Source organism: Syngnathus floridae, chromosome 6, assembly GCF_059516105.1.
Source record: "Syngnathus floridae isolate MCC-2025c chromosome 6, RoL_Sflo_1.0, whole genome shotgun sequence".
NCBI classification, from domain to species: domain Eukaryota; kingdom Metazoa; phylum Chordata; class Actinopteri; order Syngnathiformes; family Syngnathidae; genus Syngnathus; species Syngnathus floridae.
The window spans coordinates 12053244-12080603 of NC_142418.1; the positions used below are offsets into that span (position 1 = coordinate 12053244).

Genomic DNA, 27360 nt, shown 5'->3' on the forward strand with positions numbered 1-27360 from the left:
TCTGTCTACTTGTCTTTTTATAGTATCTGCCAACCCTTATTAAGCCAAGATACATAATTTCACATCGGAAAAAGAAATTGCTGCATGTTCAGCAAAGTGGTTGCCAAAAAGTGGATTTAAGTCAGGGGAAGAGCAATTGATTGTTCTGTCCATTATATATGCGGTTTGCATAGATAGTGAAGTATATAAATATTTTTTAAATAGAAAATAAATGTGGATTGTCACAAAATTGATGATAGATAACTTCCCGTGCCATACGAACGTGCCACTGCACACTGGCTGGGAATTTATCTTACAGGACTGCATGAACATTGCACCCTGCTGGCCAAACGTGATAGTAAAAAAAAAATCTGTTTCACATTTTAGTATATTGTTTTTATACGTAGGTCAGTCACAAGTAATAGCTTATGAAAAGCCAATTGAATTACCATTTTAAAACTGTGGGAAATGAAGTGCATTTCAGAGTTAAACTCAATCAAGCTTGGATACTTGACAAATGTATCCTTTTCATTTCTAGCCAACCAAGTTGGTTAAATGCCTACAGTTAATTAATTCCACAGTATAATTGAAAACCTTAAAAAAATACAGTCTGCTTACTTTTGATGTTCTTTAATACACATTAAATAGGAGTGGTGAGATTCATGGCAAAAAATAGACGCATTTGAGATCAGATTACCACTCGACATGTTGCAAAGTGGCCATTCATTCACTCCCCTAACCCTGGACACAGACACACTAGTCACACACTAAGCACAGAGAAAGTCCATTAAAGCAACATTCTGGACAACACACACCAATTTACAAAATATGCACCTTTCAGTATCACAACTATACAAAGGTTCATAACATATGATCAAGGTTTAAGTGATTCATGTGAGAAATCAAATCAGCTGTTGGCACACAATCAGGGTTCAAAACAAAACACTTAACAGGTAAAAGACAACCTTTAAAAGCCTTCAAAATGCCTAGGCTGACCCCCAGTGGAACTTTAAACTGGTGCAGCGACATCCTGAGTGGCCTGTGCCGTGCCGTCTTGGCAAACATAATGGGGCCACTAACTTCGAACCAGCAAAACACTGATTGTGAAAGTCTTTAAATGGGGCGCCGTCATTAAACCGGCTTTCTGGGAACAAACTCAATGAAGAATCAAAGCACCTGTAAAAAGCAAAGGTCTCTTATTGAAACTCTGAAATGTTCAAACAGCTTCCTGTGCATTTTCTGAGCACGTTGTCAATCGAAAGGTCTTTAGTCTCCCTGCCATCTACACAGAATCTGATGCAAACCTGGAAGGCAGACCCATCTCCTAAAGGGAAATCAGCTCCAATCAAACATGGAAAGGCAAAATATAAGCTGACCCACAAGAGAAGCTTGTACTTTTTTTAAACAATATTGCCCAAAAGAGGCTAATTTTATGGCAAGTTGTGCCTCATTTACAACTTAGCATCACTTACATCAAGAGTCAAACAACTTTGTCACAAAAAGTGAGCAATTACTTTGCTGGATAACCTCTTTCTAAAGTAGTCGGAAATCATTGCAACACTTTGAAGGGACTAAATCCTTTAAAGGAAAACCTGAAAACAAGCAGCATATAAGAAAACTGCATTCTACTGCTCACAACCACAAAGAACACTGCCTGGTCGCTTTTAATAGTATTTCTAATCTTTAGGTCTGAAGAGGATATATTGGGATATGCAAAATCTCATTTTACCTAAAACCAATGAGAACCTCATGATTTAAAAATAATAATAGAAAAAAAAATAAAGTGGTCCTACACATTATGTCTGCCTTTGACTGCTTGGGGGGAAGAAAAAACAAAAAAAATTGAGAAAAAATTCCTACAATCAAACCTTTAACATATAAACAACAGCACATAGGAAATAAGGTGTTACTTTTGTGGGTGTGTAAAACCCAGCAAATAAAGCACAGATCTAACAAGGATCGTAAAATTAGTCATGTACGAACAACAACGTAAACATTACTGAAGACTTGATCTTGACTTGCCCACCCAATCAACCACACACTTTATGCATGTCCTCTGATGAAAAATGCATGCATGCAAAAAAAAAATACAAAGAGGCCACTCCCCACAAAATACAAACAAATCATTAATTGCTATTTTAACTTGTTAGAACTTTTGAAGACTAGTAAAGGAGTTCATCATCATGCATACATATCAGTGAAATTAGCACATACGAGGGACCAATTGTCGTTCTTTGGCATGCCATGACAAAACTATGGCTGAAAAGACTCAATTATCATGGAAAAGGTTGACAGGCATGTGCTGTGACATAATTTACCAACAACTGGGGGGGCGGGGCCTTGTTAAATCAACATCACCCATAAAAATCAAACCAATGCGTGTGAGCAACTGCCACTATACAAGAAATAAAGCTTATTGGTGTCCACGTCGCAAAGAATAAGAAGGCAGACAAAGTGGGTCAGCTTTAGTATTGGTTACAGAGGGTATTGAGAAAGAGGCTAATAATTTAGTGTGATGTACAAAATGTATTACTTTCTCTGTTCAACATAGTTTCTTTTTCGGATTTTTCACATGAGTGTGCACTTTGTCTTGGACTTCTTTTTCTTCTTTTTGCCCTCCTTGCTCATCTTCTCCTTATGCTTGCGGATTTCTCGTACTAACGTGTAAAAGGCATCGTCGACTCCCTGCAAGAACAAAGCAAAGAAGGTTACTCCTGTGACATCAGACACAGCGACACAATTCAAGGGCAATTTTATTATTGCTAATGGTTAGATGGAAAGGTCAATCATTTCCTCTCCGATTTCACAAAAAGTAGCTGCAGTTACTTTCAAGAAATAAAATGTGAATCCATTTGAACTGATCGAAACTCTTCTGAATGGAGTACATTGACAGATGTCCACAAGAAAGGGGAGTGGACCATTTCCCGCGGGATTAAAATCTTTGATTTGGAGCTCGCTAAACTTGTGTTGGAATGTTACAAACACACTATCTACTACTACTCACAAATAACTAATATATTTAACTTTTGGTGAAATTTCTGAATTAATCTAGACTCCACTATGACCATTACTACTCAAATTAAACTGACGTCTAAACATTTGAATATAAATGTCCAGCTTTTCAATGTTCCTGTACTTGAAAAACTTGCTGTTCTCCAACAAGGAGCTAAACAGCAAAATTTCCAACAAGAAAGTATGAAGCATGAATCAAAAAATAAACATCCAAGGACATCCACTTTGATCCTTTTCTGTGACTCTTCCAGTTTGTGTTTCTCAACTTGTGCAAAAAGTACCGAAACAGAGACGGAGTTCACCTTAAAGGTTATCATAAATTTTAGCTTCAAACTACAATTTCACCTGGAAGTGGAATATCCTTAAATTGTTGTGAGTAGTCTACGTACAGGAAATGATGTTTTTATTCTATGGGACATAAACAATATCAGCGTAAATGCAGCTACCTTTTGGTGAGAACAGTGTTAATAATGTAATAATTGTGCTGTGCCTTCAGGTTGACAGGAGGAAAAAAAGGGGAATTACCAAGAGGAATTTGTGTCAGCAGGGAAAAGTAACAAAAAACAATCACGCGCTTTGACCTCCACTCACGAGACGTGAGCCAACTTCTCGTCGCAGCCACAACACACCTCCCTTCCGGAAAGATCTCAGCCAAGGATTGAGTCCCAAATTCAGAGTGATCTCCATTAATCATCCAGGCTGGCTTCAGAGCACAGACATCTTTCAGTGTGTTGATTTCAGCGCAATTATGTTACTTTCTTGCACATGAGTAGCTTGGCCAGACTGCTGATAGGGAGGCCTTTTGCTCCGCAATGGAATAAATTGTGGCTTAAATGATACATATAAATCAAAACTTAATGTGAATTTATCATGCCATCATTTGTAATAATGGAAAATGTTCATATTACATTCAAAGCTTTGTGACTCTTCCAGCTACACTGTAGAAGGTATGGCAAAATCATATTCCTCTTTTAGTAGAATACAATAACAATTTGACTTATTTATGGTCAAGGAGTGTTTCTTTTGTATATTTGCTGGTGTGCACGTGCATCATCACCATTACAAATCGACAAACGCGAGTGTTGGCAATGAATTTCATAATGAATTTAGAGTCCTTGATGATCTACTATGCATGTTTTTTTTTTTTGTTTTTTTTTTAATCTGGGTGGAAAGATGAATACTTGGAGAAAACCCACGCAGGCACAGGCAGAATATGCAAATGAGGGCTGGCAAGATCAGTCATCAAAATGACATCAACAATACTAAAACAATGCCTTTCTCTTAATTTTTCACTTCGGTTCCAGGTACCATCACTTTACTTTATTGAATTGTCTCTTACAGGGCGATTTGGTTTGCAGCATAAAATAGGCATAAAGGCATCAAATAAAAACATAGACATATTTTGGTTTTCTCTAGTGGTGCCTTTTCCAAATTTTACTTTCAATGTTTTGTTTCAATCCCAGATGAGAAATTCTTTGTGTATTTTTAAATAGTTACATAGTATTCACTGAGCAGCTTCTCGGAGTGCATTGTTTTTTGGGTTGATTTTAAAATGCCTAAAATGTTAAGGCCACCATATTGCCTTCAACCTAATGGCACCATCACCAAGTTTGTGGTAGCCATAACAAAAACTCTCTAGTTTGAATTTTGGAATTAGAATTTATGACTTTTGAATTGTGATGCATCATCCAGTCATCAATCAGTTTTTAATTTGCCAATTTTTAATGCGCCATTTATGGACAAGGAGATGGATTTTCTCTCTGATTGTTTTTCATTGATCAAAAACAATTGACGGATTACTCGATGATTGAAATAATCCACTGCAACCCTAATTACTATCAAATTCCGTGCCACAAAATTAGATACAGCTGTCCAACCCAAGAAAGCCAATACAAGAAAGGTGTCCAATATTCAACCTTTATAAAGAAAAGGCTCACTTCTGATCCATCCATCAGTCCATCTTTTATTTCATGCACAGCAGAGCATGTGGTGGAGCACACCTGCGGTTCCACTTTTGGCTTTGCCCTGTTGCATGTGCTGCTATCACTTGATGAAATTTCTCAGGCTCCTCCAGTCTCCCCTCCCCACATCCCTAAGACATATTAACATGTAGAGATGGATGGATGTCGTGTGGTTTGATTATTTCATTAGCTTGTGCACATGTACCTACTGTAATGTCACAGCCAGCGAGTGTGTGGAAATAATTGAAAAACCAGTGTGCCCCAGATTGGACCAAGAGTATACAAGCGAGAGAAGAAAATTCAACTACACCAAGTCAGAGTGACACCAACTTCAGATTACATTAAGCCATGACACAGAGATACAGACGCCTGTTAGCACCTCACCACAGCCCCAGTAGAAATCACGGAGAATCAAACACCACTTCGCCTTAGTCTCCACCATCCAGTTGGAACGCACAAACACAGAAAAGCTGGTGGGGGGGCGGAGGGTTGAGGCTGCTGACACTTACCCCATTCACATCACAACACACTTTTTAAGCTTGACACAGCGCGGAGTCTTTTCTTCCTTGCTGAGCTTATTGAGGCGGTACTGCCTGATCTCCCGTACCAGAGTGTAAAAGGCATCTTCCACTCTCTGCAGCATGAGACACAACTTCCCTCAGTAGTGACCAAAGCACGATGAACAGCTTCATACAGCGTATGGACACAAACGGTGGAAAGGAGGCTTCGGGTGGCTCAACCAGCAGTCACCTCAAGTTCTATGCAAGTTAACTGGGGTAAACTTACCTCCTTCTGATTCTGGTTATCTTCCATTTTATTTACCCATTCTAACTTTTAGCATGACAATACATTGTTTGAGTCATGTGACTATACACAAAATATTTGTATCATACGTATGCATCATGTTTTTTTATCATTCAAGTTTTTAACTTAATTCAAGAACATTGTTCATTGTAGTCTTAAAGTCTGTCTGCTTGAAAGGTTTAATCATCCACAAGGGAAATTCATTGTTCCAGAAATCTACACAAGGAAAACAACCCAAGGCAAAGCAGGCTTTGAAATCAGAGATATCAAAGGTGGAGTGAAACAGCATCACCTTGTGGGGGAAATTGCATTAGTGAACTTGTGCAGAACTGATGCAGAAATCGCAAAGTAAATCATGTTGATTCCACCATAACAGAAGAAATCAGAGCGACCAATCAAGGAACCGGCTCACTGCTTCAGCCACCCAATCACCAATCACAACATTTTCTTCATCAGATGAAACCAATGAAACCATGGGAGGTATTCCAACACCCAGTTGTTGTTACTACAATCAATTACCCTGAACCTCATTCAAAGACAAATTACTGACATTGATCCGTTACAGTGGGCGATAAAATGGGGCGCTTTGCATGAGGCCCGCAATTAATCACGCATATTCATCACGCAGTTCCATGGCATTAGTATACCGTGACGAATGAACTTTCAATTCATCCGGAATACTGACACTTTTCTGTTTTGCGCCCTCGTGTTAGATCATCTCTGAGGCACCATAGTGCACATACTTCACATACTGTGCTTCAACAATAGGTCATATTATATTAGTTCACCACTAGATGGCATTGAAACATCTAAAAGTTCTACAATTTGTCTAATTAGGAGGGAAAGCCCCATTAAAAAAACGCAAACCAGTCTTTTTAAATCTGGTGTAAAAATAATAACATGTATGGCATGGTTTTCCTACTTCAGGACCTCGATGACTTGCTGTACGTGAATTGGAACAATAAAAGATAATGCACTTTATATTTGCTTGTGCTGTCAGTGAAATCGTAAAATTGGTATACAAGTATGACAAACGTGCATTAAAAAAAAAAAAGGGGTGGGGGGGTAAATTATCAAACACTTTTACACTGCACTGTAAAAGCAACGTTGCTGATAAACTAAGGCAAACTTGTGAAATACACCTAAGTGAGGAGGACCATATGAGAAAAGATGTAGAAAACTACAACTGGTTAAAATAAAATGCACTGAAAAGGCTCGCGTGCATACATGTGTACCTGCCTGGACTCATACCTGTCTGGTTTTTGCTGAGGTCTCAATGAAGGGAATGCCGTAGCTTCGTGCTAAGTCCTGAGCCTGCTTGGTGTCCACTGTCCGGGACGGGAGATCACACTTGTTGCCCACCAGCACCATGGGGACATCCTCGGAGTCTTTCACCCGCTTTATTTGTTCTCTGGAATAACGACATTTATTTTGATTCAGTAAAAGCTTTGCACACTTGGAGTCTGTTATCAAATTACGATTGTCTCCCCGTTTCCAATTACAATGTAAACAGAGAGACGGTTTGATGTAATAGCACTAACTATATTTTTGACATTCACAGCCATCCCATTTTGTCCATTGCAGCGCCCATTTCAGAATGACACCATGGACAAAATGGGATAATTGTGAGACAATCGGGGGTGGGCTCCACATGACAGGTGAAGTCCATCCATCCATCATCTGAACAGCTTATCCTCAATTTTCCATAACATGTCCACCTCAAAGGATGATCTTTGTACCTGTAGTGGTGAATATCCTCAAAGGACTTGGTGTTGTTGATGGCAAAGACACAGAGGAAGCCCTCCCCTGTTCTCATATACTGATCTCTCATGGCGCTGTACTCCTCCTGACCTGCAGTGTCCAGGATGTCCAGTAGACACGTCTCCCCATCGATCACCACTTGTTTTCTGTAAGAGTCCTGAAACAGGAGAAAGCCACCAAATCGATTAATAAGAGCGTCATAAGACAACAAAATGGACGACGTGCATGCTTTTTTGTAATATATATATAAATATAAATAATGGCAAATGATTAGGGGTTGTTATCGTTAAGATTAGTATAGTACCATTTATCAATCCGGTACTTTAACTCAGTGAGGGGAGATGGACGTTTTCTAATATTTGTCAAACTTGTTTGCTTGTGTTTTTCCCCTTTACATTTTAATGACTGTATGCGCTTGTGGCAAAGACACCAGCATTGTCACCAGTATGAATCTTTGACAAATGTAACTACACTTTTGACCAGTTCAAACTCTCAACCTGATTGTCAATCATAAGGAGCACTGCTGTTGTAATCAGCATTGGTGTGCTAAATGAGAGAGAATCAAGCATGCGCCAAGGACTTATTTCTATCATTCGTCGAAAACAGACGATATTAAGAACGAAAAACATGAACTAAATGAATGCAGGCGATTAAGGCATTAATTTCATCATTTAAATAAAATAATTATTTAAATAAAACAACATCCACTCTTCACATCAGAAGGGGCCTACTCTTTGCCCAAACATCATACGGGTTTTGTAGCTGCATATCTGACCATGAAAATGATCATCACCCACTCAGTACTGCATTACAGTAGACATAACACTAATAGAACAGGCAGGTGTTCAAGAGTGGTTCGGAATGTTTGTGTGCTCATGTTAAATTGTTAAGTTGGTTATGCTTAAATTGTTACATTCTGACACGCATATCATAATATTTTGTATTCATTAAAAAAGGCACTTTTATTTTTTGCAACCTCTGCTAATTTTTAAATGCGTTACGAGGCACAGTTTTGGTACTGGCATCGAGGAACTTTATACAGGTATAAAATTTTGGTTCCGTGACAACACGTTCTAAATATGGTCAGCCTCTAAGAAAGCTGGAAGACATGACAAGGACATTAAAACCTGTTTGGCGTCTTTAACACTTCAACTTGAAGAACATGTCAGAACTACACTTCCAGAGGTTATCATTGCGCTCATATTAAAATACACACAATGTGGAGGCAGGAATAAGAATAAAAATACATCTATTCATACACTAAAAATGCATATCTATGTGTGTACACGTACTTACCTCAATGGTGGGGTCATATTCATCTACAAAGTGATTCTGGATGAGCTGAATGGTCAGTGCGCTCTTGCCAACGCCACCAGCTCCCACCACAACCAGCTTATATTCTGTCATGATTCACCTGCAGCAGCAAAGAAAAGCATATCATCAGAAAGATGTTATTTTAGCTCTCCCCTAGTATTGCTCTGTAGACACAATTCCATTCCTAGGTTACGCCTTTAGAAAAATGCCAACAAGATAGAAATTCTCATTACATGACTAAACTTAAGCATTGAGACGCAAATACGATCATGATAGGAGATAGACGGATGAAATAAAGTAAATTATTTTCATTGCACCATTTTTTTTTCACCATACACGTGACAACCGGTGTAGAAGTAAAAACATAAGAAAAAATACTGTCGTTTGATGTGATGCCTTAATTAGCAGCTTACAAAATGATTACTGGTAGTATAACTTCAACTTAAAATATCAATTGGTATTGCAAAGTTCTCAAAAGTCCAGCCACCATGTGCAATACTTCACATTAGCACTTGTATACACACGTCGGCATACGTATTTGCTAAAGTAACGCCCTTCTGACAATCTTATCTCTACTATATTTACTTACATCGGATCTGATCGTCCGACTAATAGTAACTAACAACTAACTTAAGTAACGTATGTGCCACGTCGAAGCTCAAGCTTGCAACCCAACTGGGTTTCGAACGTCCAAAGGAATTTGACTTCAAGGTACACCGAGAGCCTGAGCAGGGTTGCCAGGTTGGTGGAATCAAAACCTCCGAACCCGGTGACAACCAGGCTACAGTATGCTAAAAGCTAGGCTAGCTTCGGAGCTAACCCACGACCTTAAAACTACATTGACGTTCGTTTGCAGAGTCATTGCCGAAAACAAGTGGTGAAAAGCGAATGTCTGTGCCTGCTGTGTCTGAAAATCAATGTCATTTATTGGGTTTAAAGTGGGGGTTGCAAAGTTCGACGCTACCATTGATAAGCTAGCCGAAAGGGCTGCATTGCAGGGCCGACACTCGTAGGTTCACAACTGGGCGTAGTTTGCGTTTACAATGAAAAGAGATCCTACTTCACAAACAACACCACACAACCTGACCACTATTTACGCATTGAGCCATAAGTTAAGAATGTGCATCTCACATGTCAATAAACTGTAAAAGACGCCAACTATATGTCTCGTCCCCATTTGTCTTACCTTTAAACGAATGGAGTTCCGCGTCTGAAGTGGCGACAAACTGAGTCAAGCTGATCGTCCTCTCGTTTTACACGATGTCTGCATTGCCTGCTCCACAATGAAAGGCCCGCATGAAACCCGTCCACTCGGTGTCACAAGCACGCGGGATCGGGCAAAAACAAGTGAGCAAATTAATCGATTGAACTTTCCATTTGCTCCAGCGTCCGCCGGCCTAGTTGCTCAGGTTGGCCTCCTTTTGGCGAATATGGGCGGATACCGAGACGCACTTTACCCACAAAGCATCGCTGGTGAGTTCACTTTGTCCCACACCGCTTCAGCGCCCATCTATCGTGATTACAACCACTATAATGGAATTGCAATTAAAATCGCATGTTTTTAGTCATGCGAAATGTATAACAACAATCACGTTATATCTTTTAATACCGCCCCGCGAAATGATGGTTCGGTTGTTGGAAATCTATTCCTGCTGTTATAAAAAGCAGTGTGTATTTTAAGAAAGACAAAGTATACAAAGTTAATATTTTAGTCACGTGGTGTGTTTGAGAACAAGCTGCCGTGCGGCTGCCCTGCTGCAGACTCGAGTCAACAAAGTCTAGGGGGCGACTCCACTATATATAGGCGCTAAATATAACTGCAAAGTCCCCGTCAGACGTCATTCCAAGGCAGGGAAGTGATTTGGCAAGGCCTTGTCAGTTTTCCTACGCGTTCACTCAGATCCCTCCTGCGGGCTGAATTTGCATACACGAACCACATTTTACACGACGCACCCAAATAAAACGTCGTCTTAAAATAAAGCATGCTTACTGCTAATGCAGTGGTTTTTATCCACTGTTTTTACAAATGAACATAATACAACGTTGGACGAATTTGCCTGGCCAAGCAGATAAAGGGCCCGTATGTCTTGCGCATAGTTTTTTGTTGACTTTTTTTTTTTTTTTTTAGAAAATAAAAATCCTAGGTCGTAATGTTATGTATATTTCTGAAGTCACTCTTTTTTGTATGCAAATCGCTTTATTTTCTATACAGGGTTGCTAACTGACTTTTTTTTATACCTATACCTCAAAACAAAACCAAGATGACCAACATTAAAATACAGTCGCATTGAACTGACGGACAGCCGTGGGATCATGGATTATGTCATACTACACGGGCTGCGACACGTCAAGACAACTCAAATCACCCACAACACGTTTATTGTGCTACATGTGTGTAGTTTGACATCGGCAACAAGACAGATTGCATTCTTAAAAAAATACCCTAACATAATAAAGCTGATTCTGATGTTTGAAAATATCCACTGTGCTGAAATCCATCCATCTATTCTCTGTACCAATTTTTTCTCTTTTCAAGTATACCTGGAGCCAAACGTGTCACCAGCCAATCACCGGACACGAAGAAACAGCCAAATACCAAAAACAAATTATGAAGGAAAGGAAAAACTCACTTTTTTTACAACACACACAAAAATGTGAATCAAACAATAGTCATATTGCATTGCATATTAAGATTGTGTTGCTAACCCGCACATTTAAACTCCAACTCAGCATGTGTTTCATGCTAAAAAAAAAACTAAATGGGACACTTAGTAGAACCAGTCTTAGGGACTGACTATTATTGAGTCATTGCTATTTTTTCCCTCTTGTGCACCTTTTGAAGTAAGCAACTGGTCAGAACGGGCAGAACTGTATTTAGTGGCTAGTTTGACAAAAGTTTCCAAAAGTGTCATCTTCTCGATTCAAATCGGGGCATTCTCATTTCGATACGGGATCCGTAGTTATTCAAATCTGCCACTGAGGGGCAATCATTTTCTGTTTTAGAAGGTTCTCAAAAGCATCGCTTGTCATTTGCCAATCCCCATCTGCCTTGATAAAAACGAATAATAAGGAATAATAAGGACTGTATGAATTTGTTTGAATTACTTTTTAATAGTGAACTCGCAGGTTTAATATGTTGTGCTGCTGACGTCTGAGTGCCATCCAAAAATTGCTAATAAATACGACAAGGTATGTTGTAACTCATGAAGCTTATGAAACCTAAACCAAACGTTGCAGGTGGTCATTTCTTCATGTGCCGTGGTCAACTCGGCACTCTAAAGCCCCCAAAAACTTTTTGTTCTATGCCAAACTAACCTGAGTGACCTGAGGAAAAAATCTTTCTGTATAAGAATAAAGTGTAATTGCACATCCACTACAGTAGCTAGCAGTGATCCATCCATCCCATCCATTTTCTATACCGCTTGTCCCTACGGGGGTCGTGGGCGCGCTGGAGTCTGTCCCAACAGTCATCGGGCAGTAGGTGGAGGACACCCTGAACCGGTTGCCAGCCAATCGCAGGGCACACAGAAACGAACGCCCATCCGCACTCGCACTCTAGGAGCGATTTGGAGTCCTCACTTGGCCTAACAAGCATGTTTTTGGGATGGGGGAGAAACCGGAGTACCTGGAGAAAACTCACGCGGGCACGGGGAGAACATGCAAACTCCACACAGGGAGGGCCGGAGGTGGAATCGAATCCGCACCCTCCTAACTGTGAGGCAGGCGCGCTCACCAGTGCTGCACCGTGCTGGCAGTGATGTTCTTTTTATTTATCCATCCATCTATTTTCTGAGCCGCTTAGTCCCCACGGGGGTCGCGGGTGTGCTGGAGCCTATCCCAGCCGTCATCGGGCACCCTGAACCGGTTGCCAGCCAATCACAGGGCACACAGAGACAAACAACTATTTGCACTCGCACTCACACCTAGGGACAATTTGGAGTGCTCAATCGGCCTACCAAGCATGTTTTTGGGATGTGGGAGGAAACCGGAGTGCCCGGAGAAACCCCACGCGGAGAACATGCAAACTCCACACAGGGAGGGCCGGAGGTGGAATCGAACCCGCAACCTCCTAACTGTGAGGCGGACGTGCTACCCAGTGCGTCACCGAGCCGCCTCTTTTTATTTATTTATTTATTTATTTATTTAGTTAGTTAGTTAGTTAGTTAGTTAGTTAGTTAGTTAGTTAGTTAGTTAGTTAGTTAGTTAGTTAGTTAGTTAGTTAGTTAGTTAGTTAGTTAGTTAGTTAGTTAGTTAGTTAGTTAGTATTAATTTTATTTAAAGTTAGGGATACAATGTGTATACAGTGGAGCCTCGGTTTTCGAACGTCCCGGTTCTCGAAGAAATCGGTATTCGAACAAAATATTCGGGATTTGTTTGCTTCGGATATCGGACGAAATTCGGTTGTCGACCCTCGCGAGATGAGCCAAGAGGACCCGCATGCCAACTGACTCCGTTCGTTATTACGTTCTCGTTACTCAGAGGATTGCATCAACTCTCATCATGCCTACAAAGGAAGCAAGTGGGAACAGTAAAGCCATCCTAAAACACAAAGACGCTCCTAAAGCAATGCGACACTGAGCGCCCGGCGCGCTGCGGTTGCGCTATCAGACCAAATTAAGCTCCCTGCGCACTGAGGTCCACTTAAATTTTGGAAAGTACATTAGAACTTTCAAAATATTTTCTAAATTTTAGCGACTGCTCTGTCACAATCATGCGAATAGCGCGGTGCAGTTGTGCGGTCGGCGGCGCGCAACTGTTGCGCGTTCGGCGGTGCGCTGCAGTTGCGCGATCGGACAAAATTAAGCTCCCTGCGCACTGAGGTCCACTTAAATTTTGAAAAGTACATCAGGACTTTAAAAATATTTTCTAAATTTCAGCAACGGCTCTGTCACAATAATGCGACCAGCGCGGTGCAGTTGTGCGGTCGGCGACGCGCTACGGTTGCGCGTTCGGCGGTGCGCTGCAGTTGCGATTGGACAAAAATGCGCAAATGAAAAAATGCATAAAAATGGCGTGTTTTTGGGGGGGAGCGGATTAATGTTTTTCCATTATTTGTAATGGGAAAATATGATTCTGAATTCGAACGATTCACTTCTCGAACAGCCTTCTGGAACAGATTGTGGTCGAAAACCGAGGCTCCACTGTATTCTTCTTCCTGCGGAGGGCGTAACTGAAAATAATTGAGAAGCACTGCTTTTTTCCCACACAAGATTTTTGTGGGTATTGTGTCTTAAGGTGGGGTGAGCTGACTTGAAGGTCAGTACGTGTGGATGTTCAGGACACCTTCCCGTGACCAGATGCCCTGCATGCGGGAGTTGTGGCTCGGGGTAGCCTCTCCCTTTAAGCAGTCCACAATGCCTTGCGGTGCCCCACTTCCAATACGATGTGTGCGCCTGCAGGAGAGAGGAGACAAGTGTGGGGACTGGGAGCGGAGATTTTTTTTTCTCCCCGCAGTTCACTGGCGTAAGAGCAAAACACTAGCACACTCGGAGTGAATTGACTCAAACTTTGGGACGGGGAGCGCAAACGTCCTTGTCGTTTTTGCCACCGAAACGACTAAACACCACTTTGGCGCAAGTTGTTAGGATATAGTGAAGAAGGATACAATTTGCGCTATTTTCGCCTCTACGAATGTTTGATCTGCAAACTTCACTTCGCAAAAGGAGCAGTGCGCCGAGTCCTCTTTGCGCCACAAAGGTAAGAGCAGTGGCGCAAATCACAGTGAAATATTGTCTATCTAAAGGCTTCTCCTGGTAATTTCTCCTGCCTCTAACCACCAATAACGAGAGGCTTTGATGCAACTATTTCAACTTTACTGCACGTAGGTCAGCGAATACCGTTACATGGTTGGGATGATTAAAGTGTCCATCTATTTTCCACAAACTATTAGTCTTTGTGTGCTGGGTACTGTAGCTGTTTTATTACTCTCCGTCCATGCTTAGGAAATGAGAATCACATCTGCTCTCATTAAAAGGTCGAGCTGTAATAGTAGAACCAACTTGTGGGAGTCTTTTGGTTTACCCAGTTCATAGTTTTACGAGGGTACAAAAATTTATAACCATAGCATTTACTCACTTTGGTGCACCTAAGTCACCAGACTATAGGAACCAGAGGACAGTGGCCTGCATTATTAAAAGTACCCTTCCATAATGATTAATTAGTCTTTTACAGAGAACATGTCAAAATCAGTCTGTGTGGGGGAAAAAATCATATGCATTTCAAAAACTGGAATTGTGTTAAGTTGGGTACATTTTGTAGAGGATGCTTTCACACACGCTACAAATACACTGGCCACTAAGTTTGCCTAGAGTGCTCTTTGGGCAGTTGTAAAGTTGGTGTCTTTAACAACAAATATAGCAGCAGCAAAATTAATATTATCTATCTATCTATCTATCTATCTATCTATCTATCTATCTATCTATCTATCTATCTATCTATCTATCTATCTATCTATCTATCTATCTATCTATCTATCTCTCTTCTCTCTTCTCTCTCTCCTCTCTCTCTCTCTCTCTCTCTCTCTCTCTCTCTCTCTCTCTCTCTCTCTCTCTCTCTCTCTCTCTCTCTCTCTCTATCTATCTTTTTCAGCTTTTATCTGATTTTGACCAATTAAATGCAATCTTAAATACACATCGCCACTCAATAAGGCAACAGTATCTAGGGCAGGTGTGTCCAATTCCTGTCTTCGAGAGCCACAATCCTGTATGTTTTAGATGTTTCCCTCCTCCAACACACCAGGTTCAAATGGTCAGCTCCTCAGCAAGCTCTGCTGAAGCTCAATAGTGTTCTTGATCATTTGAATCCTGCTTATTTCCAACCCAGGATCTCTCAAAACCAATAAAAGAACAGCAGATTACTGTTTAAAATTAACTCAAAGATATGAGGTGGGGACCTTTAAAGACATGCTGACAAAATTATTCTCAAGTTTTATACAGCCTGCTATGAAATAGTTTTAGCTGCAGAAATGTGTAGCGCAAGCTATACAGTATAAGATTTAAACCCTGTCCAGGGGCCTCTCGCTGCCCTGCTGCGCCCCTTCTGTCTCTTCAAAGCTGGCCAGCAAACGATGCATATGGCACAGAAACAAAAGCAGCATTATTGCCTGGCCAAATGTGCCATCCAGATGTTGGAGTTGCTGCCAGTGTTGACATCTAGGAGGCTGCTTCAGGGCCTAATAGTTTTTATTATCGACTTGAGAGGCAGAGGGGCATTTAGTTTTTCCCCTCAAAGACCTACATTCAAATATTGGAACAGCACATAGAATCTAGTTCAAATACTGTTTACAATGATTAAATGAACTATAAAATCATACTTATTGCTCATTTGGCTATAACCACATGCATTTAAAGAGACCACAGTTAACCCTTTTCGAAACTGCTTATCCCGTTCAGAGAGCTGAACCTTAACCCAGCTGACTTGAGATGAAGGGCAGACTACACCCTTCACTGGTTGTTAGTAGGTTGCACAGTCTCAACCCATTAGCATTAATATTCACACCGTCACTAAGTGGGAACGTGCAACAAAGTCGGCCGAACATGCCTTTACACCAAGAGTGACTATATGTGCAAAACAAAATACACAATTTTGAGTAACAGTATCATCATTGAAATGCAACATACATGATAACGTCAACTTATTTTCCTTTGGATGCTTGTCTATGGTTTTAGAATAATATATACAGTACTTTATGTATTGCGTCACTATTGTGGTGCAGTAAATGTACACTTTGTTTTATTAGCTCAAGCACTAAAAGAGGACTGTGAGGGCCATTGTTGTTTTGGTTGTGACACACTCGTGCATGCCCAAACGGAATACTTCAAACTCGTGGGCTTCCTCATGTGTTCCATTTTCACAGATAACAATTTTCAGTTTTGAGACGTTACTGTCTCATGAAAGTTTCTACAAGTTTAAAAGAAGAATATTTTAATATTCCACAATGCCACTGGGTTATTAATGTGTGAATCGCAGACTTGCTCAATTTAACAAAAATAATCTAATTTTAGTATCTTATTATTATTTTTTAATTTAATCAAGAGGCAACAAAGAGCGTGGTTGTGCATGTGGTCCTCAGCTTCCAGTTGCCCATCCTTGCCATAGCTAATGCCTGCTACAAAACCACCAAGATCACAGAGAATATTTTCCCATAGCATCCTTATCTTTAAGTCATGCGCTGTTGCTTTCCCACTGGCTAGGAATGTATACTCGGGATGTTATCAGTGCTGGCTCTTTAGGATCAAGTCCCTGTTTTTGGTTACAGTCTTTGCCATGCGCTCCATTGTTTACTCGTCACAGAGGGCATTCTAAACAAACTGGTGGTATAAATCTTTATAAAAACCCTTCTTATTTTGTTCCCTTTGAGCGCACGCTGAAGTTATTGAAATTCTTAGTATGCAGACATACGCTAATGACTTCCCCAGACTGCTGAACTTAAGTTTCCATCAATATGTGTTGAAGGTTAAAAGCAAAAGGTTTTGTTTAAGCGTTTGGCAGTGACATAAGAAACTTCTGTTGGTTGCTTCTAATGGCTAAAATCCAATCTGCTTCCATCACTTGCATACTAGTAACTGCAAAGCATAACCATCCACGTGACCGTACCCTAGTCGGATTTGTCTCAGTTGTAGCTTTTGACCACAGCGTGGATATTGAACTACATCTTGGGTTCTGTTTCTGATTATTAAGTCTAAACCACACTTGCACCACAGGAAGGGCAAATAAAATGAAAGGTTTATGATTTAAACAGGGCTACACCACAATGTAAGAAACGGTCCATTGTTTAAACGTGTCAGCAGTATGATATACCGGCGTGTGTGAGAAGTTCTTAAACATTCCAATTAGCCATATTACCCTCCGCCCCCAAAGTCAAATAGAAACAAGACTGTATTTAGCTTTTTTTCACGATGGGCATCAGAGTTCTTTTGAGAGGTCAGTATTGGTGCAGCACAGCGATCTTCCTGATATCCCTCCAGGTTGCGTAAATCGCTGGAAAAAGCCGTGCAAGTGTTAAGGTCTTGCACTAAAGTCTCTAGCATTTTTCCTAAGGTGTGAGTTATTGCACCATGCAAGCCACGATGAAACACCCACACAAGCATATGGTAGGTTGTTTACAGCAGCCGCCAGGAGAAGCCTTTACCCCGGCCAACTCGACCTGGAGGTTAGTCACGGGCACACAGACAGCACACACTTCTGTGCTCTCGTGGCAATTCACCTTGAGTCAACAGCACGTTTGCTCACGAAGGTTTACATGTTTTGCTGCGGCTGATCATATCAAAGGATTTCAGGCCGTCTTCAGTTTCATGAAATACTTCTCTGCACAAATCAGCGAGTGGGCATCTCCCCAGACTGCGGCTTGGACGAGCCAGAGAAACCAAGCGTGCGGAGGTTAAGATGGCTCTCTGCCACGCAAAGCTCTGCTCCGGTCATCAGGGTTTCCGTCGTTGGTATTGTTATGAATCTAAGTGGAGTAGTACCTAAGCGTTAATGCAAATCACATCGTTTGAATTTTAGGATTACAGAAATTTAATTAAAACACATTAAACTGTGTTTTGCTGTCTTCCCTAAACTCATCGCATCCACTGGGTCAACATATCTGTATAATTGTGTGCGTGCGTTTTCTTCACTCCTTCCCCCACACTTCTAATCCTTGAAGGCTGCTTTGTATCAAAGCCATAATGAGAAAGGTTTATAAAGCTGTTACTGTGTTTTTTTTGGTTGCCGGCAGGAAACAATATTGCAGTGTGACCCTGAGCTGTTTTTATGCCTCTTTTATTTGGAGTCTAAATTAAAGTGAAAAAATTCAAATGATTAAAGCCACCCCACAGAACCACCAAATGTGGGTTTTTTTTACACCCAGATAAGGCTCAATGTTGTGCAAGTCATGTAACCTAGAGCTACATTAAATCAGTTGTCTAAATTGGTAAACATAGATTCCGGCACAGCAGTTACATTTCCTTGATGAACTATAGGGAAAGCATTTGTATGTGAATCCACATATTGATTGACAGCAGCAGGCTTGTGATGAGATGCTGACTCCTCAAAGGCTGTCTTCAATTTTTTTTTTTTTTTTTAACTCAAGGCTCAAGGAGTAGACAACACCCTCAAGCGCTGTCCCTACTAGTCATGGGAACAAAAGCCGTTCAGCATTGACCCCAAAATATACAGGGCAATGTGAGCTGTGGCTTGTTTGCATGAGATGGAACTTCCCATTCAAAACAAACTATTTTAAACAATGCAAAAGACAAAATGAACTCAAAGTGTCCCGGGCCATGAGTTCATCTTACGAGCATGTTCATACATCTAGGATAGAGATCTTTAATTGTTGTTCTCAGATCATCAGGAAGTTCTGCAGATGGATAATGTAACAATCCTGATTTCAATCGGACAGACATATAAAACATGCAGGACACCGGACCCCAAGAACCAGGAATGAAGATCGGTTTTAAACTGTGGGGGGAATACTGGTTCTTGGTGAGAAATATGAACCCATGAACAAATGTAAACATAGTTGAATTAATGAAGAGGTACTGACGTGCTCATTTTTTCTAGCCTGTTGGTTACACTTGCGGAGTAAAAGAATCTCTCTTAGTATTTTCAACTCCTCATTCCATAGACAAAAGTCATATCAAGCAGAGTGATGTTTTGTATATGAGTCACATTGTTCTTCCATGTTTAAATTGAACAGTGCAAGTACCGTACTCCATTTTGGCTCAATTGCAGTAAGACACAACAAATTAGCAATTAGTTTCACATAATCAACAATCACAAATTCAGCTACATACAAATGCCTCCAATAGGGATCCTCCTGTTCAATTCTATGTTCTTGTGTGACTTATGTTTACGCCTGTGGCTGAATGACTCGAGAAACGCGAAGTTCTGTGGTTAGGCCAGGCCAGCGTGTTGGGGGGTGGCGGAGGGGAGGTGAACAAAGAGACCATTTGAGACACCGGTATAGCTTTATGGAGCAATGCCTTTCATTCTCTGCAAGTACAACGTCCTTGAAAGAGAGTCCCTCACGCGAGATGAGTGTTCCATGCGTCACATTATGTTGGAAACTGACCTTCGTGTAACATAACACATGCTTGAGAATGCTTTTAATTTTATCCAGCGGTTGTTTACTGTCTGTGTTTGTGTCTGGAGTTTGTGGAAAGATTAGTTATACTCAGCGGTAGGTAGTGTAGCCAACAATTGTACTCAAGTAAGACTACTGTTACAGTAGAATAACGACTCAATAAAAGATTTGTTTTAGATGGTTAATTAAGAATAAGTATCCAGTGAAAAAAATTACCGAAGTGCAGTGTAACTGGTAAGTAAATTCAGGTTTTTTTTTTTTTAATCAGTATAATGAACATTAATAGACCAAAATATAGTACACTTTATCGACAAAGTTACTTTCTGTAAGTAAATGCAAAAAAGTATTAGTGTGTTTTCACTCTCCTTTGGTTATATTTTTTTGCATCATAGCTTGTTTGTGTTCTGATGAGCAGAGGGGCTTAATTAGTCTAGCTCAAGGAACAGTGGCATTAAAAACAAAGGAATTTGTCATTTCCTTGTATTGTGATCCCCCCTGGCTCTACCTTCCTGTTTTGCAACAAAACATTTTTGTGCTACTTCATTCTCTGTTATGTCACACACAGTTTTCCTTTTCTGACCTCATGGTTTCTTAGTTCTTACAAAAGCAGGATCTGGGCCTGGGGATGTCTATTGGCACTATTTTCCTGCTTCTCAGTAGACACGACGTACCTTTTAAGCGCAAAACAACAGTGTTGCGGCCAGATGGTTTTGGCATGACTAATAAAGGAGATGACTGGACTCAGTATTTTCACAGTGAGCCGCCTAATGATAACGTGAACCAAATAACAACCGTATGAGTTCAACTTGAAGACAACCAATCATTGAGCATATCCTCTTTGTCCTGTTTCCTCTTGTGTTTCCTCCCAAGAAGCAGCAGAAGGGCCACGGCTGCCCTTGGGCTTCTGATGTCTTCAAGAATGCTGGGGCCAACCCATCACAGTAAGCCTTGTCCATTTTGACCCACAATGGAGCTCAAGGTCTGGGTGGATGGAGTTCAAAGGGTCGTGTGTGGGGTTACTGAAGCGACCACCTGCCAGGAAGTGGTGATTGCGCTGGCTCAGGCGATAGGTAAGACAAGCTGTGCATGTTCTCCACATGCTTTGGTGGGTTTTCCCCCCCCCCCCCTCCCTCTTGGTAGTCTAGCTGCTCATTTTTACCTCTGAAGACTAAATACGGCCAATAAAAAAAAATGGATGGATCAACTGTGGTGATAAGTGTACTATATAGACCAGGGGTGTCAAACAAATTTTTTTCGCGGGCCGCATTGTAGTCATAGCTTCTTTCGGAGGGCCATTATGACTGTCAACCCAAATAAATGTATGAGCACCTCATATTATATACAGTAAAAGCTACAAAACAAACTGACAAATAACTCGTTTTCAAATCAGATGAGTAAAACCTGGTCAAATATTTTAAAAATATATATCATTAAAAGTGAAGACAATTTGCAATTCTAGTAATGACACACGAATTTGATGCACAATTTGTCTTCGCGGGCCACATAAAATGATGTGGCGGGCCGTATCTGGCCCCCGGGCCTTGAGTTTGACACCTGTGGTATAGACATTGGTCTCCAACTACCGCCAGCATTTTTTTTATTTCCACTTACAACTTAAAGTTGATTGAAAGAAAATATACTACAAATACCACTTTATTTATTTTATGTGAGAATAAGTAAAATCTGTACTGTCTTTGTTAGTTTGTGGTTCAGCTCCACTCTTTTGTAATTCCAAGTGTTAGCCACTCTGTGTGCATGCAATACCACAGCAAGTTGGGAATCCAACCTCTTATCATACGCGCCTCACAGTGAAACTGTATCGGAATGTGATTACAGTGCCCTGTCAACCTCATATTTAGTTTCTCTACAGACATAATTTACTTTCACTCTACTTTTGTGTAGATAGCGTGATCCCGTTTTCAATGCAGCTGACTTCATTATCTATGGATTACTGATTTTGTGTACAAAGAAACTTCCAGGCTCTTCAAAGATTTAGCTCTCCATCACAACACAGCTGCTTGAAGGTTATGTTTTGTTGTTACTTTGGTGTTCTCGTTTGGTTTTAAGAATTGCAATTATAGTCAGTCGGTATCCAGCAGTGCAACTTGCAAATGAACATTTGCATGACGTCAATATAGTCTGTCCAAGTAATTGAGAGAGTAAATTCAAACAGAAACACAGTATGGGGAATACATAAACAGATTTTCCAGAACTTGCACTCTCTGCCCTTGCGTACACGCGTCAAGCAGCTAGCCAAGTGATATAATCACGAGTTGATGTCCACAACATAGCCACACTGAACCCCCCCCCCCCCCCCCCCCCCACCATGACAACACCAATATTTTAGTAAATTGCTTTTTGCTGAATGACATGTTAGCACTGGACAGTGGTTAATATTATTTTGTTGCCCAGGGCCAATTCATATAAATGTTTGTCCTTTGGTATGAAACAAAAGTAAAGGTACAGAAAAGTGTATTGTAAAACACTCATCAACGCATTTATCTGTCATCTAATAGGGAAAAAAACATTTCTCAGTCTATCAGCCTCTACTATCTGCCAACTGTAATTCAGTGGTGGCTTTATTTGCAAGTTCTTACTAACACAACCCTCCCCCCCCTACCCATATGGCTCTGTGAGGAATAGAAGTGCTTGAACAGACTGAATTGACATCACTTCCCACAAATAGAGGGTTGGAGGAGGGAAAGTATGACTCATCCCTTTCTCCCCTGCCAAGCTGACAAAGCAGAGCCCCCTCCTCTGCCTTTTCCTTTTCTTTTAACACAAATGCTTTGTCACGTGGTGTTGAGCACTGCTAATTTTCCAGCCTATATTTTGTCCATGTGCACAGTTACAAATATGAAAGCTCAATTCCTTGAAGCAAATCTTTACAGCGGCTCTCTATTGTGTTCCTGGCAGGTCGGACTGGAAGATACACGCTGGTAGAAAAATGGCGGGACACAGAGCGCCATCTAGCCCCTCATGAGAGCCCAGTTGCCTCTCTGAATACGTGGGGTCAATACGCAGGTGATGTTCAGCTGATTTTGCTTCGCACGGGCCCTTCCCTGACTGAACGCCCCCCTTCGGAAGGGCCCCCTCTGAGGGGGCCTGAACGCGGCTTTCATCGACAGAGCCTCCCCCCACTCGCAAAGCTTCACCATCCCAACGATCGCTCCCTCTGTCGCCGTGAGCCTCGGCGCAAGTCTCTCACCTTTACAGGAGCGCCCCGAGGTCTGAGGGAGATACTGAGCGGTGGGCGGGCGAGTGAAGTTGAAGCCAAGAGGAGACTTCACGTAGGAAACGGTGGGACCCACCATCATGCCGGAGGAGCCACTGGGAGCGCATCCCATGGCCTGTGGGCCTGTCGCACGGAGGACCTGGTTCGACTGGTGGGCGTTCAGAGAGAAACGCTGAGCGTGCTGGAGAAGAAACTAGAGGTTTATGAAGCTGAGCTCAAAGCCTGGGCCGAGGTGCGAGCGGGACGAGCTCCGGGCTGCACCGGGGACTCGGGCGGGGGTCTGATGGAGGAGATTTTGAGACTGGAGAAGCATCTGAGGAAGACTGAGGTGGAGATGGAGGAGGAGGAGTTTTGGACCACTGAGCTGCAGATTGAGCTGGAGAGTGAGAGGCAGTTGGAGGAGAGGCTGGAAGAGCTGCATGGTCGTCTGCAGGGCTGCGAAAAGGAGATTGAAGCGAAAATGGCAATGGTGCAGGTGTGTGTTCTTGTCCAATCTTAGTCAACAAAAACATTTTGGTAAAATCACAGTAAGCCTTCTAAACCTGAATATAAACCTTATAAACATGGATACGGTTCACCAAACATTCTGTCAGCCATTGGTATCATCTGCCAAGTACTTTAAAACAAATTGGTTTCTGTCCCATACTAAATGAAATATGCTCAAGTATTCTGTTCTATTTGTCTCTTGTCCCATCAGGGTGTCGAAAGTGGTTTGGAGGAGATGCGTCTGCAAAGAGCGCGTCAGGAGACCGAGTGGCTCAACGAGGCAGAGGCTCGAGCTCAGGTGCTCCGACTCAAAGCAGAACTGAAAGCACAAGAGAGACAAGCTGTCCAGATGGAGAGCAGCAGTAGAGCTGTGGACAGGTCACTAGGACAAAGCACCAAGAAACTACAGGTGAGATCAATGGGTGAATTTTATTTTCTCCTTTAGTGTTAAATTCCTAACAAAATAAAAATATTCCTCCGTTTATGATGTAGTGGATTGTTATGCAACCACATGCTTGCTCTATCTATGCTTAAGATCTGAGGATAGGGTTCCCCCAACTGGCTCACTTGATGCTTTAAATGTAGAGACAGAAAATATCGTCACTCTCAGAGCCCCAAAGCTACTCTGTGATTTTCCTTTACCACCACAATGAATAAATATCCCCCCTATCCCCTTTCCCATGTCATTATGATGTCATACTATTTCATGAAAGGACATGCAGCATGAGCTGGAACAGCTAACCAAGGAGCTCAGGCAGGTTAACCTGCAGCAGTTCATCAAGCAAACCGGCACCAAGGTCACAGTGCTGCCGGCTGAACCTGCGGAGGACGAAAGTACAAGCACCAATCGTGTCATAGGTAATATCCGTCCCTGGTTTAATTGGTGGCTATGTATTGACAAATATACTCATCTATGCTCTGTAAAGGATAAAAAAAAAAATCTTCAGTTAAGTAAAAGATCTTCACCTACATTGAATAATAAGAGCTTTCAGCATTATATAACCTGTCACTGTTAAATGTCAAACAGAGAGCAGACCTTGGGGAAATGGCATGCAGTCAGTGATTCAAGGCTCACTTATGTTTGACCTATTTCAATGGGTTTGACCTGAGACATGCATTAGAGTGTAATCATATGCGAGAGTACAAGGTGCCTTAGCCAGAATAGTGCTCCGTAGCACAAATAGTTAGCACGTCTCGTCTCAATGCCGACAGTCAGAAGCGCTGACTTCAAGTTCTTCATTTACCCTCGCGAGCCTCTTTCACACACGTTGTCTAAGTACTTTTGGACCACAGTACTGTCATCCTCCATAAATGTTGCCAGACAAAAAGCACTGAATTACATGGATTCAATCACGATCAATTAAAGATTTATTATTTGCCAACAGTCAGACATGTGTTAGGAAATTGCATTATCTTTTGGGAAGATGGCTGATAGTTGAAAACATCCATTCATTTCCTACCGATGACGCTTTTGAGGGTCACAGGGAAGCAAGAGGCTGGCCAATGGCTACGCTGCACAAATCAGTCAATCAGAGGGCTGACACAGCACTTTATCACTTTTTTTTTTTTTTTCTGCCCCATTTCAGTCAGCATTAGAGACCTAACAGAGGTTAAATACAGACAGGCTTTACCATACTATGAAGTTTAACACCAAAGACTAAATGAGCACACCTCGTTGTGTTGGAAGCAATTGTCGCTGTTGCACTGACGTCACCACACATTTAATTATTATCTGAATGTCAGGAGTCACAATTGTTAAATCCTGTTAAAATTCTTGCCTTGCTGCAATTGTCTTTACTTAAACCCATGGTAGTAAACTATAGAAAAGAGATGAATGGATTTGAATTGTCGTGAAATTCAAAGGTAGAAAGTATTCTCATCTGCAAAATCATTTCCCCTATTTTGCATTCAGTTCCATTTTCCATTTTCAGATTTGGTTCCACTAACCGGCTCCCTGAAGCGTCCCGTGTCCCTGCAACCGTTGTCCGGCCATCTCCGGGTCTTAAAAAGTCCTCTCAGCTCCGGCCTCAACCCAGAGGGCATCTATGTTTGAGGCTCCACCACACTCCTGTGCTGCCGGTGACTAGAGCACAATGGTTCATTTCCCCTTGGAGCTTTTTCAATTGGATCACTTTGCACAGGATACCTCAAAAACACAAACACGTACAGTGTCGTCTAACGAGGCAACCACTTACGAAGGAACAGTGTAAAACTTTGCTGGTGAAGGATTTGTTGGCACACAAAGAAGGTCTCGTGTTAAGCATGCACTTTGAAGCATTTCTAACCATGGCCCAGGCCGCCCTGGACATCTTTTAAAACACAACCAAGTAATGTATAGTTTTACTCACTATAGTAGCTCCTGAAGGCTTTATACTGCTTTCTTGCTGGTACTATAATTCCAAACTGCCCTTTTTAGAATGAATGTGAATTGATGAAATTATATCCATTTAGTAGTTATGCAATGAACACATTTACTCCACCTGATGCCAGACTGACTTAAACTATGAAGGATATAAGAAAAGCAATTATAATTTAGTTGACTGTAACTCCTACTTGTTAAAACTATGCATAAATAGGTTTATTTCTACAAAAGTTTTCTTTAGCTAATCAAGTGGCACATTCCCTCAATGATAAATGCAGTGTCTTTATTCTTGCAGTGGGATAGGCTACATGAAATCAAGTCACTTGTTCTCCAAAACTTTTTATTCGTTTGTTCTTGTATGTTTTATTCCTTGTGGCCAAAGATGAACAGCTCTGAGCGCATGATTGTGATGTTTTTATAGCCATATACCGTACATAAAGAGCACCAATAGTACAGTGAATCACTTGTGGCATGCTACAGCTCTTTAATGTACAATGTGCGTATGTGTTCAAGTTAGATTATATCTCATCTGCTAACCACAGCAAAGTGCCTTAATGTATTCGCTGGGTAGTAGGTGATGATAATGATGAAAATAAAGCTATGGTGGTAATATTGAAGAAATAAGTTTGGTGGTTAGAGTTTGCTGCCCTGATAACATGGCAACAACCAGGAACGTTGTTCTTGTCAATAGTTAATAGGGAATATTTGAGATTGGATAAGTCTGCAAGTGTTCTCCACATTGTTACTGTTATCACCACTTATTTGTTGTAAAATATTCCATATTAATATTCAACCCATTCATAACTTTCTTTATGCTTTACTTGGACAATGAATTTTCTTGCAGTCTTAACATCTGTCACGTTGCACAAATTCCATAAGAAACATGATAGCCAACATATACGTATCTTACATTTATTTTTAAATGACATGCTTATTTTTAAATTACACTTGTTTTGTATCAACTTATAAATAAGGATGGATTTCTACTTTAAGGAAACCTACTTGTGTGCATTTGTGTGATGAGATGTACGAAGTAGCTGTGATCACTGTTTACAATGCTCTTGAGATTTGCAAGATGTCAACTGTACCCACGTTTGTTTTTTATTCCGCCTTGAAAGAGGTACGGTTGTAACTGTTGATGAGATAATGGCATGACTCAATAAAACCGTCTGACACAAGTTTTAAAAAATATGTAGCTATATCTTTTTGAGTATTTGTGCTGTGCAAGTGTGTTTCACAAATTGGCCAGTAGATGGAAATATTTACTCAAAGGTGAAACTTTTCACGAGAATGACGCATCTTTGAATTTAACTATTTATGCTACACTGTGATGTGAGGGTACAAAAAACATGTCATAATTTGTTACTAATTGGACTTATTT

At 41.1% G+C, this 27360-nt stretch overlaps 2 protein-coding genes across 5 annotated transcripts; one reads left to right on the forward strand and one right to left on the reverse strand.

Annotated features, from left to right (window-relative positions):
• Positions 1-593: 593 nt before the first annotated feature.
• Positions 594-10543, reverse strand: kras (KRas proto-oncogene, GTPase). 3 transcript variants are annotated; one of them, XR_015858900.1, is made up of 7 exons: positions 10018-10543; positions 8814-8931; positions 7496-7674; positions 7008-7167; positions 5462-5586; positions 4929-5083; positions 594-2664 (listed from the first exon to the last, which is right to left on the reverse strand). XR_015858900.1 is itself a non-coding variant. In XM_088377685.1 (6 exons), exons 2-5 carry the CDS (start codon positions 8922-8924, stop codon positions 5467-5469), a joined length of 570 nt encoding a protein of 189 aa, XP_088233811.1. In that variant the 5' UTR covers positions 8925-8931; positions 10018-10537; the 3' UTR covers positions 594-2664; positions 5462-5466. The 3 variants fall into 3 exon arrangements, 2 of the variants coding, with proteins under 2 accessions (XP_088233811.1, XP_088233812.1); XM_088377685.1 differs by lacking the exon at positions 4929-5083 and having other exon boundaries at positions 10018-10537; XM_088377686.1 differs by lacking the exons at positions 4929-5083; positions 5462-5586 and having other exon boundaries at positions 10018-10493.
• Positions 10544-14135: 3592 nt separating this feature from the next.
• Positions 14136-27168, forward strand: rassf8a (Ras association domain family member 8a). Of its 2 annotated transcripts, none has more exons than XM_088379010.1 (6): positions 14136-14528; positions 20770-20966; positions 22813-23606; positions 23829-24026; positions 24331-24475; positions 25549-27168. In XM_088379010.1, exons 2-6 carry the CDS (start codon positions 20864-20866, stop codon positions 25668-25670), a joined length of 1362 nt encoding a protein of 453 aa, XP_088235136.1. In that variant the 5' UTR covers positions 14136-14528; positions 20770-20863; the 3' UTR covers positions 25671-27168. The 2 variants fall into 2 exon arrangements, with proteins under 2 accessions (XP_088235136.1, XP_088235135.1); XM_088379009.1 differs by having other exon boundaries at positions 14137-14528; positions 20767-20966.
• Positions 27169-27360: the final 192 nt, after the last annotated feature.